Here is a 17,877-nt window from a genome sequence, read left to right on the forward strand (position 1 = left end):
GCGCCGCGCGCTCTCTCTCGCTCTCTCTCCCCGGCGGGGCGCCGCGCTCTCTCTCGCTCTCTCTCCCCGGCGGGGCGCCGCGCTCTCTCTCTCTCTCTCTCCCCGGCGGGGCGCCGCGCTCTCTCTCTCTCTCTCTCTCTCTCTCTCTCTCTCTCTCTCTCTCTCTCTCTCTCTCTCTCTCTCCCCGGCGGGGCGCCGCGCTCTCTCTCTCTCTCTCTCTCCCCCCGGCGGGGCGCCGTGCTCATCAGAATAATTGCCTTGGAAACAAGCTACCACTGATAGACTACAGAGATGACCTAGGCAACAAGCAGTATATTTTATGGTAGGAATTATTTGCTTTCTACCAATCATTTAGTCCTTCACGCCACATGGGGCACAGCGAGATAACATAACCTAACTAGGGTCGCACTGCTGCAGCAAAGGTACAAAAAAAAATCCAAATCCTTTAGAATTCTTACAACTTTTTGTCACAGTAATTCTCTAGTCTGACTCCCTGTAGCCGTCACTAGGGGGAGCTCAGGCTCCATGTGGCCGTACACTGCCATATTCAGCTGGGAGGTAATGGTTGGGGGGATCTGGTGCACTGACCCCAATAAAGGCTACAAATATGACAAAGCTGCTCAGGACTTCACTTTTACAAAATGCATCACAAATATAGGAAACTGATCTGTTTCCACATCATGCTGCCACCTAGTGGTGATCTTCCTCACAATACTGCATGGACAATCCTTTTAGATCCCCCTGAAGCTGTGTTCTCCCCAGTATCCCAAGGGTTAAAGTGAAAGATGTATGAAAAGGAGAAGTCGCAGCTTCTCGGCTTTGTTTGTACATCCTGAATTGTCCTCCGCTAACTACTTTAACCCAGGAGCCACCAGGTTAAGCTGCTGCCTTGGCTTAGAGATGAATAAAGTCGTGGACTAACCAACCACAGAGCGACACATCACATGGACCACGCCCCCTGGACTAACCAATGAATACATCTGGTTACTCACATTCTAGGGCTAACCGAGCCCCTATTTACAGTTTATATAAGTCTATGTTCGGGTTGAATAAAGACTAGTGATGAGCGAGTATGTTCGGATAACCCTTTCGCTGAGTATACTCGGCCGAGCACAGGGTATTTATACAATGCTCGGGCTTTACGTTTTTGTCGCTCCCTGAACATGATTTGCAACTGTTTGACAGACCTAATACATGTGAGGAATGCCTGTTTTTCCAGCATTCCTCACATGTATTAAATCCGTCAAACAGTTGCAAATCATGTTCAGGGAGCGACAAAAACGTAAAGCCCGAGCATTGTATAAATACCCTGTGCTCGGCTGAGTATACTCAGCGAAAGGGTTATCCGAACATACTCGCTCATCACTAATAGACACTTGGAGCTGTGCCATAGCTGATCAAGGAGAGCTTACATCCGCCTGTGTGTGTCTGTTATTCTTTCCTGCCTGCACTTGATCATATCCATCAGGCAACTAGTGAACATATTAAACTGTTCACCCTAACATGGGTGCAATACATAGATTGGGGAGACAGTCGTGTAATGCGGCCTGCAGAGCCCGGCCCGGGCACAATGGCCAATGTCTTCTTAGTAATATCCGATCGGTGGGGGTCTGACACCTCCCCCCCCCCCCCCAGCTCCAGTTCATACTCTCTGTGGGGTGTTGGGACGTTCACAGATCTGATTATAAAAACTGGATGTTCTTATGACAATTTGCAATTGACCGGATGCAGTTTAGATGCATTGGAAATGGTTTGAGAAGATGATTTTCCCTTGTTTCCCCCCTTTCCTGTGTAAAGGAGAAACTTGTTGATCGGGGGGTGGGGGGTCCCTCTGCTGGGACTGGTACCAATCGACAGAAAGCAGCAATGCACATGCTCCATTTATTTCCTATGGGGCCGTTGCGTTCAGCGTCCTCCATAGGGATAGAACGGAGCGGCAATTGAGGGTCCGACCTGCTGCACCATTTTGTAACCAGATAAATGCTCCCCGATCTGCCGATTGGTGCGGATCGATCCCAGCGATGAGCAAGTTAGCACCTAACCCGCAGGGAGGGGGGGATAAAGTGTCCGGCGCAGGCTGATTCTGATACTAGGATAGAAAATGCCATTTGTTCAAAATAGTTGAGTAAAAAGATTTGAAAGGGCCCCGGTCTAGCGGCCACATCAGTAGTCCGTGGCCACTGGAGCATAGCCATGTACCACCTCCAACGTGGTGCCATCCAGAACAACACGTGTGCGTCACAGGAGGTGCCGGGGAAGCCGGCAGGTAGGAGAGGTCCACAGGGCTCTGGTGCGGCAGCAATGGACTATGAACATTTTTTCCCATCCAGGCCACCCCTTAGAGATCTGTGTATCGCGCGATAGATCTGTGTATCGCGCGATAGATCTGTGTATCGCGCGATAGATCTGTGTATCGCGCGATAGATCTGTGTATCGCGCGATAGATCTGTGTATCGCGCGATAGATCTGTGTATCGCGCGATAGATCTGTGTATCGCGCGATAGATCTGTGTATCGCGCGATAGATCTGTGTATCGCGCGATAGATCTGTGTATCGCGCGATAGATCTGTGTATCGCGCGATAGATCTGTGTATCGCGCGATAGATCTGTGTATCGCGCGATAGATCTGTGTATCGCGCGATAGATCTGTGTATCGCGCGATAGATCTGTGTATCGCGCGATAGATCTGTGTATCGCGCGATAGATCTGTGTATCGCGCGATAGATCTATATAGATATATATGAAAAACAGAGCGACACAGGAGCAGAGACTGATTTTTCTTTAATTAAACCAGTACTATTTGTGGATCCAGCAAGAAATGGTCATTAATTAATGAGTTACAAAAACAGAAAAAAAAAAAAAAGGCATAAAACGAGTGAAGTCTGACGGCTTCCAGTATAAATCTGTACGCGGCCCAGCGTGTTTGGTGATGCCGGGGGGGAGGGGAGAAGACGCTTTTGTTCCCTTTCAGTATAAAGCAGCGATTTGGAAGACCTGAATGTTTAGCCTGAAGATCTGCTTCATATTACCCAGGGTGCACGGCGTGGCGAAACGAAATGCCGCCACCACGGTAAATGCCGTCTGTTTTTAGCCCCCCCCCCCCCAATTCAGTTAAAAGCCCCCTTTTATGTAGAATCTTGGTATATACAAAACCTCAGCTCGCTGAGATGCAGAGATAGTGCGGTACTAAAAATGAGAAGAGGGGACGGCGGCTTGTACAAAAAACGACAGCGCTGCCTCAGGTCATCCCTTTATGTGGAGCCTTAAAGGGGCCCCTTATAGCTTTCTATCACCAGCTGCTGCATCATGGGAACTCGCCCTACAGGAAAGAAAAAGCCAATTCTGCGGCTATGGACGATACAAAAAAAACCCCCCATAACTGATGGATGAACAGACGCGACTGATCCTGTGACGTACGAGAAGCAAAAACTATACAGAACGGAGGAGCATTATAGGAAAAAAACAAAAATATCCACAGGTCGCCATCTAGTGTTCATAATAGTATGAAAAGTAACATTGCTCTGTTTCTGGGAGATTGCACCAGCGATGGCTGGTGGGCAGATATCTAGGCAGCATCCATATTGGAAGCGCTGGAGCAATTTCTAAATGAAAGCAGCAGCCATGTTTTTTTTTTTTGTTTTTTTTCCCCGAACATCCCCTTTAAGATAGTTCTTGCGTCAAAACGTAAGCAATGGAAAAATTCAATTAAATATGTAAAAAATAAAAATCTACAAAATTAAACGAGACGTTTATGAGAAAAAAATAAAAATAAAAAATTAAACCATAAAAAGACAAAACAGAACGTTAAGATGGAGAAAGGTTAAAAAATGGCGTCCACCGTGATAATCAACGCACGGGCCGAGCGATTGTCTCCACGTGGTGGAGGAGGGGTGGTGGTGACTGCTGACGATTTAACGAACGGACGTGATTAATGACAGAAGGAAATCCCTTCTCTTCTGTACATATATAGAGATATATCCGGCCGAGTTGAATCTATACATAATATTACATCGTGGATAATTTACGGGGGAACAAAAAAAAAAAAAATTGATTTAAAAGTTTGATGTGTAAAATCCCAGAATTTGGCTGAATGGCCCCTGACTGCAGCGAGGAATGGAAAAATAACCCCCCTGGAAACGTAAGACCAGAAAGTGGAGGAAGGTGAGGACCCAGGGCCTGTAGTGCCGCCATCTTGCAGCTAGTGGCGCTGGAGAGCGGGATCTGCTACACCGGGTGCTTCACGGAGGCAGACGACCACAGGGAACCGGTTATGCTTTTCCTTTAAGAAGCCCCCTGGCCAATGCTGTGTCCGGTGCGGCCACTTTTACGGTGGGCGCTGACAGGTCAGTGAGGACAGAGGACACCACGGAAATTATAAGTCGGGGAAGCGACTTGGATCCTCTTTGTAGTCGTCCGGTATCGTGAAGATGGACTCCTCGAACTCTCCGTAGCGGAATTCTTGAAACGTTACAGTGGCTGTGATGGTCGGGAACACCGGGATATCTGCGGGCACAAGAGGAGAGTGCGGGTGGTCAATGGGAAGCGAGAGTGAAAGCGCTCAGATCTGTGTCGGCCGACTGCTGAGACCCCGGAACATCATTAGGACACGGTACAAGGACAGGGGGCAAAGATACAGGGGAGGAGAAGTCAGTTATCAGAGTCAGACCCCCATCCATCTACAGATGGGGGAGGAGAAGTCCGTTATAAGAGTCAGGCCCCATCCATCTACAGACAGGGGAGGAGACGTCCGTTATAAGAGTCAGACCCCCCATCCATCTACAGACGGGGGAGGAGACGTCCGTTATCAGAGTCAGACCCCCATCCATCTACAGACAGGGGAGGAGACGTCCGTTATAAGAGTCAGACCCCCCATCCATCTACAGACGGGAGGAGACGTCCATTATAAGAGTCAGACCCCCCATCCATCTACAGACGGGGGAAGAGACGTCCGTTATCAGAGTCAGGCCCCATCCATCTACAGACAGGGGAGGAGACGTCCGTTATCAGAGTCAGGCCCCATCCATGTACAGACAGGGGAGGAGACGTCCGTTATCAGAGTCAGGCCCCATCCATCTACAGACAGGGGAGGAGACGTCCGTTATCAGAGTCAGGCCCCATCCATCTACAGACAGGGGAGGAGACGTCCGTTATCAGAGTCAGGCCCCATCCATCTACAGACAGGGGAGGAGACGTCCGTTATCAGAGTCAGGCCCCATCCATCTATAGACAGGGGGGGGAAAGTCCGTTATAGAAGAGTCAGACCCCCATCCATCTACAGACGGGGGAGACGTCCGTTATCAGAGTCAGACCCCCATCCATCTACAGACAGGGGAGGAGAAGTCCGTTATAAAAGAGTCAGACCCCCATCCATCTACAGACAGGGGGAGACGTCCGTTATCAGAGTCAGACCCCCATCCATCTACAGACGGGGGAGACGTCCGTTATCAGAGTCAGGCCCCATCCATCTATAGACAGGGGAGGAGAAGTCCGTTATCAGAGTCAGGCCCCATCCATCTACAGACGGGAGGAGACGTCGATTATCAGAGTCAGACCCCCATCCACCTACAGATAGTGGAGAAGACGTCCGTTATAAGAGTCAGGCCCCATCCATCTACAGACAGGGGGGAGACGTCCGTTATAAGAGTCAGACCCCATCCATCTACAGACGGGAGGAGACGTCCGTTATCAGAGTCAGGCCCCATCCATCTACAGACAGGGGGAAGATGTCCGTTATAAGAGTCAGACCCCATCAATCTACAGACGGGGGAGACGTCCGTTATCAGAGACAGACCCCCATCCATCTACAGACAGGGGAAGAGACAGACCCCATCCATCTACAGACAGGGGGGAGATGTCCGTTATTAGAGACAGACCCCATCCATCTACAGACGGGGGAGACGTCCGTTATTAGAGACAGACCCCATCCATCTACAGACAGGGGGGAGACGTCCGTTATTAGAGACAGACCCCCATCCATCTACAGACAGGGGAAGAGACGTCCGTTATCAGAGTCAGGCCCCCATCCATCTACAGACAGGGGAAGAGACGTCCGTTATCAGAGTCAGGCCCCATCCATCTACAGACAGGGGGGAGACGTCCGTTATAAGAGTCAGACCCCATCCATCTACAGACGGGAGGAGACGTCCGTTATCAGAGTCAGGCCCCATCCATCTACAGACAGGGGGAAGATGTCCGTTATAAGAGTCAGACCCCATCAATCTACAGACGGGGGAGACGTCCGTTATCAGAGACAGACCCCCATCCATCTACAGACGGGGGAGACGTCCGTTATCAGAGTCAGACCCCCATCCATCTACAGACAGGGGAGGAGAAGTCCGTTATAAAAGAGTCAGACCCCCATCCATCTACAGACAGGGGGAGACGTCCGTTATCAGAGTCAGACCCCCATCCATCTACAGACGGGGGAGACGTACGTTATCAGAGTCAGGCCCCATCCATCTATAGACAGGGGAGGAGAAGTCCGTTATCAGAGTCAGGCCCCATCCATCTACAGACGGGAGGAGACGTCGATTATCAGAGTCAGACCCCCATCCACCTACAGATAGTGGAGAAGACGTCCGTTATAAGAGTCAGGCCCCATCCATCTACAGACAGGGGGGAGACGTCCGTTATAAGAGTCAGACCCCATCCATCTACAGACGGGAGGAGACGTCCGTTATCAGAGTCAGGCCCCATCCATCTACAGACAGGGGGAAGATGTCCGTTATAAGAGTCAGACCCCATCAATCTACAGACGGGGGAGACGTCCGTTATCAGAGACAGACCCCCATCCATCTACAGACAGGGGAAGAGACAGACCCCATCCATCTACAGACAGGGGGGAGATGTCCGTTATTAGAGACAGACCCCATCCATCTACAGACGGGGGAGACGTCCGTTATTAGAGACAGACCCCATCCATCTACAGACAGGGGGGAGACGTCCGTTATTAGAGACAGACCCCCATCCATCTACAGACAGGGGAAGAGACGTCCGTTATCAGAGTCAGGCCCCATCCATCTATAGACAGGGGGGAGACGTCCGTTATAAGAGTCAGACCCCATCCATCTACAGACGGGAGGAGACGTCCGTTATCAGAGTCAGGCCCCATCCATCTACAGACGGGAGGAGACGTCCGTTATCAGAGTCAGGCCCCATCCATCTACAGACAGGGGGAAGATGTCCGTTATAAGAGTCAGACCCCATCAATCTACAGACGGGAGGAGACGTCCGTTATCAGAGACAGACCCCCATCCATCTACAGACAGGGGGAAGATGTCCGTTATAAGAGTCAGACCCCATCAATCTACAGACGGGGGAGACGTCCGTTATCAGAGACAGACCCCCATCCATCTACAGACAGGGGAAGAGATGTCCGTTATCAGAGTCAGACCCCCATCCATCCACAGACAGGGGAGGAGAAGTCCGTTATAAAAGAGTCAGACCCCCATCCATCTACAGACAGGGGGAGACGTCCGTTATCAGAGTCAGACCCCATCAATCTACAGACGGGGGAGACGTCCGTTATCAGAGACAGACCCCCATCCATCTACAGACAGGGGAAGAGACGTCCGTTATTAGAGACAGACCCCATCCATCTACAGACAGGGGGGAGATGTCCGTTATTAGAGACAGACCCCATCCATCTACAGACAGGGGGGAGACGTCCGTTATTAGAGACAGACCCCATCCATCTACAGACAGGGGGGAGACGTCCGTTATTAGAGACAGACCCCCATCCATCTACAGACAGGGGAGGAGACGTCCGTTATCAGAGTCAGGCCCCATCCATCTACAGACAGGGGGGAGACGTCCGTTATCAGAGACAGACCCCCATCCATCTACAGACAGGGGAGGAGACGTCCGTTATCAGAGTCAGGCCCCATCCATCTACAGACAGGGGGGAGACGTCCGTTATTAGAGACAGACCCCATCCATCTACAGACAGGGGGGAGACGTCCGTTATTAGAGACAGATCCCCATCCATCTACAGACAGGGGAGGAGACGTCCGTTATCAGAGTCAGGCCCCATCCATCTACAGACAGGGGGGAGACGTCCGTTATCAGAGACAGACCCCCATCCATCTACAGACAGGGGAGGAGAAGTCCGTTATAAAAGAGTCAGACCCCCATCCATCTACAGACAGGGGGAGACGTCCGTTATCAGAGTCAGACCCCCATCCATCTACAGACGGGGGAGACGTCCGTTATCAGAGTCAGGCCCCATCCATCTATAGACAGGGGAGAAGTCCGTTATCAGAGTCAGGCCCCATCCATCTACAGACAGGGGGGAGACGTCCGTTATCAGAGACAGACCCCCATCCATCTACAGACAGGGGAAGAGACGTCCGTTATTAGAGACAGACCCCATCCATCTACAGACAGGGGGGAGACGTCCGTTATCAGAGTCAGACCCCCATCCATCTACAGACAGGGGGGAGAGGTCCGTTATCAGAGTCAGGCCCCATCCATCTACAGACAGCTCACTGATTTCACAATCCCCGTCACATACCTAGTTTTACAGGAAATCCTGGGGGAAGTTTCATCTGTACAAATTCTCGGAGTTTATTAAAGTGCTTGAACGGTGCAATCACCTCGAGGACATTCAGCAGTCTGGAAGACAGAGACGACATGTTACTCACCTGCCCTCAGAAATGTCACCCCGTGCCTCACCCTCGCCCTCCTGAAGGATTCTCCAGCTCTACATGAACTTATTGTTAGGACGTGAAATCTTTACTAATCTGCAGGAATAGACACGTTCCTCCTCTCTCAGCAGCAAGAACTACTACACCCATCAGACATGGACAAAATGTCTGGGGGGAGATGCTAGGAGAGTCAATACATCGACCCGACCAATATGGCCCCGCTCCCAACAAAGGGGGTATTGGACTTGCAGCACAATCCTGTCCATTTTCAGTGGGGTACAAGTGCGCCCAGGCTGGCGGCGGTACGAGTGCGCCCGGGAAGGAGAGGGGTGGCGGCGGTACGAGTGCGCCCGGGAAGGAGAGGGGTGGCGGCGGTACGAGTGCGCCCGGGAAGAGAGGGGTGGCGGCGGTACGAGTGCGGCATCAAATTACTGTACACAAACTCACGATTCAATTCCCAGAGGGAAGTCCTGGCTGACGGCGATGGTGGCTTTGAAGGTTTTCTTGTTCTCTTTGCAGACGAGTTCCCTTCCAAGATGTGGGGCTCTGGGGTCAAGAAGAGAGAAAATGAATGAAGCAGCATTACATAACACCGAGGACCCCGTGTGCACACGCGCCCCCGCACCCCTAGAAATCATGCAGCAGTGAGAAATGGCAGGAGGTGGCGACATGGTGGTGGTACCATAAGGTCCTAGAGTGTGGCACTAGTTCACATTTGTCTTATTCTGTCTGAAGGTGCGGTCAGTTTTTTGGTGTGGCCGACAGTCTGCTGCCAGCTCTGCTATCGGGGACACTTGTGCACAGCTCATAGGCAGGTGGTCGGGATATAGAGGGGTGGGGGTATTATCAGCAATGGCTCCTGCTTCTTGCCCGGGGTATATAAACGTTAGAAACCATCGCAGCCGTCTGATACTTACTTGCCGTTCTCGGCAGACATGTACTCTTCCCATGAGATGGTGTTGGGGGGCGGAGGGGTCAGTGACTGTCTCCGGACCGGCTGCAATGGAAACACATGTTAGAGGAGCACGGTGATGAATTATGGGGTCATTCTCATCTAAAATTGCAAAGTTCTTGTAAAAACCAGGAACTTTGCAATTTGCCTCTTATTAAAAATCCTCCCCCCCATTCTCAAAAGCAGAGGCATCTTTTATTCTATGGTTTACTGCTCGTTGTCTCAGTTTCCGGCCACCTCTGCAGTCTAACAGAGGTGGTTGGTTTCGTACACAATGCAGCACTTACAAACGCTTTCCTAAGAAGTCTGTAACAGCTGCTGCGAGGCTGGTGGGATTGCTCATTTCAGCAGCTTCAGTGCCCCTGCGCTCCTCAAGTTGCTGGAGGTAAAACCAATTCATACAAGCGCACGGGAAAGTGCAGAGGCCGGAGCGGCGGGGGGGCCGGAGCGGCGGGGGGGCCGGAGCGGCGGGGGGGCCGGAGAGGCGGGGGGGCCGGAGAGGCGGGGGGGCCGGAGAGGCGGGGGGGCCGGAGAGACCGGAGCAGCGGGGAGGCCGGAGCGGCGGCGTAATCATGCCACTTGTCCGGACTGTCAATAAGGAGCACACTGCACCCCCAGCAAGAAGAAAGCCAGGAGGCAGCTGTGAATATAACAACCCCCATAGGGATCATCCTACGGCCCTCCATATAAAACCATGGCAGCATTTACCCAATCCATAAGAGTCTGCAGGTCAAGGGGCGCCGAGGACGTACCTCAAAATTCTGCTCCATCAGGTTCCCCCCTTTGCTCAGGCTCTCCATGATGGCTTTGTTTCGCAGGATGTCCTCTTCACTGAGATGTTCTCTCCTTTTACGAGACTCCAATATTAATCCATTCACTAAGTAGAAGTCGGCTAAGAAGTTTCCCACACGTTCCTTGAGAGAGAAGCAAAGGACTCTGTTAGATGCGACCTTTTAATAGTTGGTTAATGGCCGTTTTAAAGTTATTTACAGCTTTTAGCATAAAAATACTCTTTTCATAATTTTTTTTTGCCACTAGGTGATGCTGGGTCAGTCTCCTTCCCCATCTGGCAGCTGACCGTTTATATCTGCCATGTGCTGCACAGTCTCTGCTCCTCTCCTGACAAGCAGGGCGGGAAGACATTTCTTTAGCAGAGACCTGGCTGTGGGTACGATGACTGAGTACGTGCAACCTCCGGCGCGGCAGAGATCTTTATTACTCTGTACCCAAAAAAGCACAGAGCAGCGACAGTAAACTATCCTGCACTGTCTTCATCCTCTGACGCTTCCTCTGCGGACGATGAGCAGTACCAGGAAGGAGATATATATATATATATATATATATATATATATATATATATATTCTGCAGACCTCCCTGACATTAAAGTCATTCATTTCTAGCTGAGGTCAGTGATGGCGGCCGGGCGGAGGTTCCGGTGCTGTTGCGGCTCCGCACCCTGTGCACACGCAGCCCTGCAGGAGCTGCAGACGTCTGATCGGTGGAGGTGCCGGGTGTTGGACGCCCATTGAAATTATATTTGTGAACTATGACATCAGAACAAAGATCATATTTCACTATTTTGAAAATAGTGCAAAAAATATTAACGTTCATTGCTAAAAAAAAATAAAAATAAAAAAAAAATAAAACAAACAACCAAATATGTCTTCAATCCAGAAATATGAACGGTGACTCCAGGAGTCACCGCCGTCCTGACAAGGCGCAGGGTCATTAATGTAGTAAAACCTCCCCCCTAAATGGCAGAAATACTCCCCAAATATTAAAATCTCCCGCCGCCTCCTGGAGCACAGAAGTCCTGTGGATTCCCTCCACTAGGGGGCGCTCCGCTGTCATCAGTGGAAGCATTTTATTAATATCCTGAGGGTCCTTTCTTCTGACCGATTAACCCATTGTGTGACTCAGTTTTCCTGCGCCCGTCCGCCCGCATACCGTTTTATCTTCCCTGAATAGCCAGCCGGTTTGGGCGCGAGAGAACGTGATGGATTTCGTCGACAAGGTTGCAGAATAGATATCGCTGCTCATCAGGATGTCCACCTCCTCCTCCGTCTCCATCTCAGACTCCTGCAATACAAGAAATTCGGAGCGCTCGTTACCAAAGAGGGAGAGTGCAGCGTCCGCCATAAACCCGGGGAGAGACGCCATGTGTGGACTCCAGATGAGCACACAAGGGTTAGTACTGTCCTACCCCGGTCCACGTACAGAGATATTGCTGATCCCTCCGGTCTATCAGCAGCGACTAGAACAAGATCTGGTCACTGCTGTTTAACCACTTACATGCTGCTATCAAATCAAGTGGCATTTAGGAGGTCCGACCCCGCAGCTGCCCACCACCTCCCCTGCAGCACAGGCACCGGGTGGCGATGCAGCACCGCAGTCCCATTCAACTTAAAAGCGATAGCAGCGCTTCTTCAGGGCAGTGACCACATTATGGGGATCGGGGGGTGTCCCAGAGGTCGGACCCCCATTGGGCATAAAAGAGATCACATATCCTGGGAACCTGCAATAGCCCCCACACTACGCAGGTCACAGGGCAGCGCTGATCCCCCCGTACTCGGAGCCGTTGCTCACCTCGTGGTGTATTCTCTGGTAAACCTTCTGCTCGTTGTCTAGGACTACAAATGACTCCGAGGGGATGGCGTCTCCATTGAAGATGAAGCTGAGGTCCCCTCGTTGGCACTTCATGTCTGTGAAGTCTATGAGAGTAGTGTCGAGCCTGGAGGAGGAGGAGAAGTCGGCACTTAGTACAGAAATATTCAGATAAAAAAAAGTAACCGAGCTAAAAGGTTCTCAGTGTAGCAAATATTCCCAATAAGCAGCAATAGTCTCCTACATAAGGTGTCAGCATGGAGCGGGTGTCAGGCTCCCTGAACCCCCAGCAATCAGCAGCTATTACCATGGAGCACACCGCATGACATCACTGCCCAGGCCACGCCCCCATGACATCACTGCACAGCTGCTGGCTGAGGACCACAGACCACGCCCCATGACATCACTGCACTGCTGCTGGCTGAGAACCATAGGCCACGCCCCCATGACATCACTGCACAGCTGCTGGCTGAGAACCACAGGCCACACCCCCATGACATCACTGCACAGCTGCTGGCTGAGAACCACAGGCCACGCCCCCATGACATCACTGCACAGCTGCTGGCTGAGAACCACAGGCCACGCCCCCATGACATCACTGCACAGCTGCTGGCTGAGAACCACAGGCCACGCCCCCATGACATCACTGCACAGCTGCTGGCTGAGAACCACAGGCCACGCCCCCATGACATCACTGCACAGCTGCTGGCTGAGAACCACAGGCCACGCCCCCATGACATCACTGCACAGCTGCTGGCTGAGAACCACAGGCCACGCCCCCATGACATCACTGCACAGCTGCTGGCTGAGAACCACAGGCCACGCCCCCATGACATCACTGCACAGCTGCTGGCTGAGAACCACAGGCCACGCCCCCATGACATCACTGCACAGCTGCTGGCTGAGAACCACAGGCCACGCCCCCATGACATCACTGCACAGCTGCTGGCTGAGAACCACAGGCCACGCCCCCATGACATCACTGCACAGCTGCTGGCTGAGAACCACAGGCCACGCCCCCATGACATCACTGCACAGCTGCTGGCTGAGAACCACAGGCCACGCCCCCATGACATCACTGCACAGCTGCTGGCTGAGAACCACAGGCCACGCCCCCATGACATCACTGCACAGCTGCTGAGAACCATAGGCCACGCCCCCATGACATCACTGCACAGCTGCTGGCTGAGGACCATAGGCCACGCCCCCATGACATCACTGCACAGCTATTGGCTGAGAACCATAGGCCACGCCCCCATGACATCACTGCACAGCTGCTGGCTGAGGACCATAGGCCATGCCCCCATGACATCACTGCACAGCTGTTGGCTGAGAACCATAGGCCACGCCCCCAAGCCCTTACCGCTCAGAGCTGCTGGCTGAGCATTCAGGGCACAGACAGGAGATCTCCGTACTCTGCGGTGCACAGCGTGCCGCAGGCAGTGAGGACAAGCAGCAGCTCAGGAACAGAGCACAATTTTAACAGAAAGTAAATTATAAATTGTCTTTATTTCTCGTAGGCTTTACAAGGCTTTGTGCCGGGAAACCTCCCTTTAACTTTGGCCACCTTCATATGTGTAACCATTACCACCGTGAATGGACACGCTCATACCCTTCTTACAGGTGATGGCCAAGAAAAAACATTTATTATCCATCTACACGATGTGTGATTGCTGCAGATCCGACCCCAGGATGACAACGGTACGCGTGTCCTCCATGATATTTACTTCTTATGGTCTATGTATGCCCACCGTTCCCATAGACTGTGAGGGAGCAGTGGTCACGCACACGGGAGACATCAGACCTCCAATCCTTAGAATAGCTGATACAGGATTTTGCTGGGATATCCGTTGAAATAACTGGATGTTACAATACACAGGACAACACTTATTGCAATGCTGGAAATACCTGCAGGATCCAGCAGCGGCAGCGATGGCACCCACCTGATATTAATACCTTGTTTGTAGATCTTGCAAGCGTCAGAAGGCAGGATACGGGACAGTAAAGGCACTGGACGGAGAGAGACACAAGGCGTCAGCACGGTACAGACAGACGGACACTGTATACGGGGTCCGGACAGGCCACACGTCCGGACCTCTGAGGGGCAAATACACCCGCAATCCTCCCCCAATAATGCTTTCACTTCAGGGACTTCGGTCATTAGGCGAGAAAACTTCTGGTAATTACATAGAATTTAACGAGGGATATTTCAATGTGCAATGCATGAAAGTGTTGGGTCCTCCAGGCAGAACAGGTGAGAGGGTCTCACGCTCGGGGCAGGGGCTGCTCTCATGAAGTCGGTGACTACTTACCCCAACTTTGAAAATCCCAGTGAAGCTCCAAGTAGAAGTCTCCAAGCTGCAAGCAGAGAGGAATAGCAGGTTATATCAGCCGGCAGACACAGTGTAGGTTACACTCCGGGTGATATGGGCACGTTACCTCTTTAAGGGCATTTAGCAGACGAGGTCTCTTCTCCTCCACACTTTCCCTGGATTGCTGCTTTAGTTTTCTCAATAGCGCAGTGACTGAAATAGAAGCAAAAGGGGACCGGGCGTTAGAGACATACACACACACACACACACACACACACACACACACACGTGTGTGATCTCCACGGTGTAGCTGTGCCCGGGGGCCGAGGACAGTATATAGCTATATCCCCCAGTGTGTGATCTCCGGGATGTAGCTGTGCCCGGGGGCTGTGGACAGTATATAGCTATATCCCCCAGTGTGTGATCTCCGGGATGTAGCTGTGCCCAGGGGCCGTGGACAGTATATAGCTATATCCCCAGTGTGTAATCTCCGGGGTGTAGCTGTGCCCGGGGGCCGTGGACAGTATATAGCTATATCCCCAGTGTGTAATCTCCGGGATGTAGCTGTGCCCGGGGGCTGTGGACAGTATATAGGTATATCCCCCAGTGTGTGATCTCCACGGTGTAGCTGTGCCCGGGAGCCGAGGACAGTATATAGGTATATCCCCCAGTGTGTGATCTCCGGGATGTAGCTGTGCCCGGGGGCCGTGGACAGTATATAGCTATATCCCCCAGTGTGTGATCTCCACGGTGTAGCTGTGCCCGGGGGCCGTGGACAGTATATAGCTATATCCCCCAGTGTGTGATCTCCGGGATGTAGCTGTGCCCGGGGGCCGTGGACAGTATATAGCTATATCCCCCAGTGTGTGATCTCCACGGTGTAGCTGTGCCCGGGGGCCGAGGACAGTATATAGCTATATCCCCCAATGTGTGATCTCCGGGGTGTAGCTGTGCCCGGGGGCCGTGGACAGTATATAGCTATATCCCCCAGTGTGTGATCTCCGGGGTGTAGCTGTGCCCGGGGGCCGTGGACAGTATATAGCTATATCCCCCAGTGTGTGATCTCCACGGTGTAGCTGTACCCGGGGGCCGTGGACAGTATATAGCTATATCCCCCAGTGTGTGATCTCCGGGGTGTAGCTGTGCCCGGGGGCCGTGGACAGTATATAGCTATATCCCCCAGTGTGTGATCTCCGGGGTGTAGCTGTGCCCGGGGGCCGTGGACAGTATATAGCTATATCCCCAGTGTGTGATCTCCGGGTGTAGCTGTGCCCGGGGGCTGTGGACAGTATATAGCTATATCCCCCAGTGTGTGATCTCCGGGGTGTAGCTGTGGCCGGGGGCTGTGGACAGTATATAGCTATATCCCCCAGTGTGTGATCTCCGGGATGTAGCTGTGCCCGGGGGCCGTGGACAGTATATAGCTATATCCCCCAGTGTGTGATCTCCGGGGTGTAGCTGTGCCCGGGGGCTGTGGACAGTATATAGCTATATCCCCCAGTGTGTGATCTCCGGGATGTAGCTGTGCCTGGGGGCCGTGGACAGTATATAGCTATATCCCCCAGTGTGTGATCTCCGGGATGTAGCTGTGCCTGGGGGCCGTGGACAGTATATAGCTATATCCCCAGTGTGTGATCTCCGGGGTGTAGCTGTGCCCGGGGGCCGTGGACAGTATATAGCTATATCCCCCAGTGTGTGATCTCCGGGATGTAGCTGTGCCTGGGGGCTGTGGACAGTATATAGCTATATCCCCAGTGTGTGATCTCCGGGGTGTAGCTGTGCCCGGGGGCCGTGGACAGTATATAGCTATATCCCCAGTGTGTGATCTCCGGGATGTAGCTGTGCCCGGGGGCCGTGGACAGTATATAGCTATATCCCCCAGTGTGTGATCTCCGGGATGTAGCTGTGCCCGGGGGCCGTGGACAGTATATAGCTATATCCCCCAGTGTGTGATCTCCGGGATGTAGCTGTGCCCGGGGGTCATGGACAGTATATAGCTATATCCCCCAGTGTGTGATCTCCGGGATGTAGCTGTGCCCGGGGGTCGTGGACAGTATATAGCTATATCCCCAGTGTGTGATCTCCGGGATGTAGCTGTGCCCGGGGGCCGTGGACAGTATATAGCTATATCCCCCAGTGTGTGATCTCCGGGATGTAGCTGTGCCCGGGGGTCATGGACAGTATATAGCTATATCCCCCAGTGTGTGATCTCCGGGATGTAGCTGTGCCCGGGGGTCGTGGACAGTATATAGCTATATCCCCAGTGTGTGATCTCCGGGATGTAGCTGTGCCCGGGGGCTGTGGACAGTATATAGCTATATCCCCCAGTGTGTGATCTCCGGGGTGTAGCTGTACCCGGAGGCCGTGGACAGTATATAGCTATATCCCCCAGTGTGTGATCTCCGGGATGTAGCTGTGCCCGGGGGCTGTGAACAGTATATAGCTATATCCCTCAGTGTGTGATCTCCGGGATGTAGCTGTACCCGGGGGCCGTGGACAGTATATAGCTATATCCCCCAGTGTGTGATCTCCGGGATGTAGCTGTGCCCGGGGGCCGTGGACAGTATATAGCTATATCCCCAGTGTGTGATCTCCGGGATGTAGCTGTACCCGGGGGCCGAGGACAGTATATAGCTATATCCCCCAATGTGTGATCTCCGGGGTGTAGCTGTGCCCGGGGGCCGTGGACAGTATATAGCTATATCCCTCAGTGTGTGATCTCCGGGATGTAGCTGTGCCCGGGGGCCGTGGACAGTATATAGCTATATCCCCCAGTGTGTGATCTCCGGGGTGTAGCTGTGCCCGGGGGCCGTGGACAGTATACAGCTATATCCCCAGTGTGTGATCTCCGGGATGTAGCTGTGCCCGGGGGCCGTGGACAGTATATAGCTATATCCCCCAGTGTGTGATCTCCGGGATGTAGCTGTGCCCGGGGGCCGTGAACAGTATATAGCTATATCCCTCAGTGTGTGATCTCCGGGATGTAGCTGTACCCGGGGGCCATGGACAGTATATAGCTATATCCCCCAGTGTGTGATCTCCGGGATGTAGCTGTACCCAGGGGCCGTGGACAGTATATAGCTATATCCCCCAGTGTCTGATCTCCACGGTGTAGCTGTGCCCGGGGGCCGAGGACAGTATATAGCTATATCCTCCAATGTGTGATCTCCGGGGTGTAGCTGTGCCCGGGGGCCGTGGACAGTATATAGCTATATCCCCCAGTGTGTGATCTCCGGGATGTAGCTGTGCCCGGGGGCCGTGGACAGTATATAGCTATATCCCCCAGTGTGTGATCTCCACGGTGTAGCTGTGCCCGGGGGCCGTGGACAGTATATAGCTATATCCCCCAGTGTGTGATCTCCG

At 52.7% G+C, this 17,877-nt stretch overlaps 1 protein-coding gene across 1 annotated transcript in view; it reads right to left on the reverse strand.

Annotated features, from left to right (window-relative positions):
- Positions 1-2,764: 2,764 nt before the first annotated feature.
- Positions 2,765-17,877, reverse strand: part of ANKRD13C (ankyrin repeat domain 13C) — a 31,945-nt gene continuing 16,832 nt past the window's right edge. Inside the window, exons 4-13 of the mRNA XM_073643887.1 lie at positions 14,642-14,727; positions 14,515-14,560; positions 14,146-14,212; positions 12,185-12,329; positions 11,546-11,677; positions 10,350-10,511; positions 9,563-9,642; positions 9,093-9,191; positions 8,513-8,613; positions 2,765-4,503 (exon numbers count right to left, since the gene is read on the reverse strand). Coding sequence (XP_073499988.1) covers positions 4,373-4,503; positions 8,513-8,613; positions 9,093-9,191; positions 9,563-9,642; positions 10,350-10,511; positions 11,546-11,677; positions 12,185-12,329; positions 14,146-14,212; positions 14,515-14,560; positions 14,642-14,727 — 1,049 coding nt within the window. The 3' untranslated portion in view covers positions 2,765-4,372. The remainder of the gene's footprint in view (positions 4,504-8,512; positions 8,614-9,092; positions 9,192-9,562; positions 9,643-10,349; positions 10,512-11,545; positions 11,678-12,184; positions 12,330-14,145; positions 14,213-14,514; positions 14,561-14,641; positions 14,728-17,877) is intronic.

This window comes from Phyllobates terribilis, unplaced genomic scaffold (assembly GCF_046119375.1).
Source record: "Phyllobates terribilis strain yellow unplaced genomic scaffold, ASM4611937v1 Scaffold_8__6_contigs__length_399053987, whole genome shotgun sequence".
NCBI classification, from domain to species: Eukaryota; Metazoa; Chordata; class Amphibia; order Anura; family Dendrobatidae; genus Phyllobates; species Phyllobates terribilis.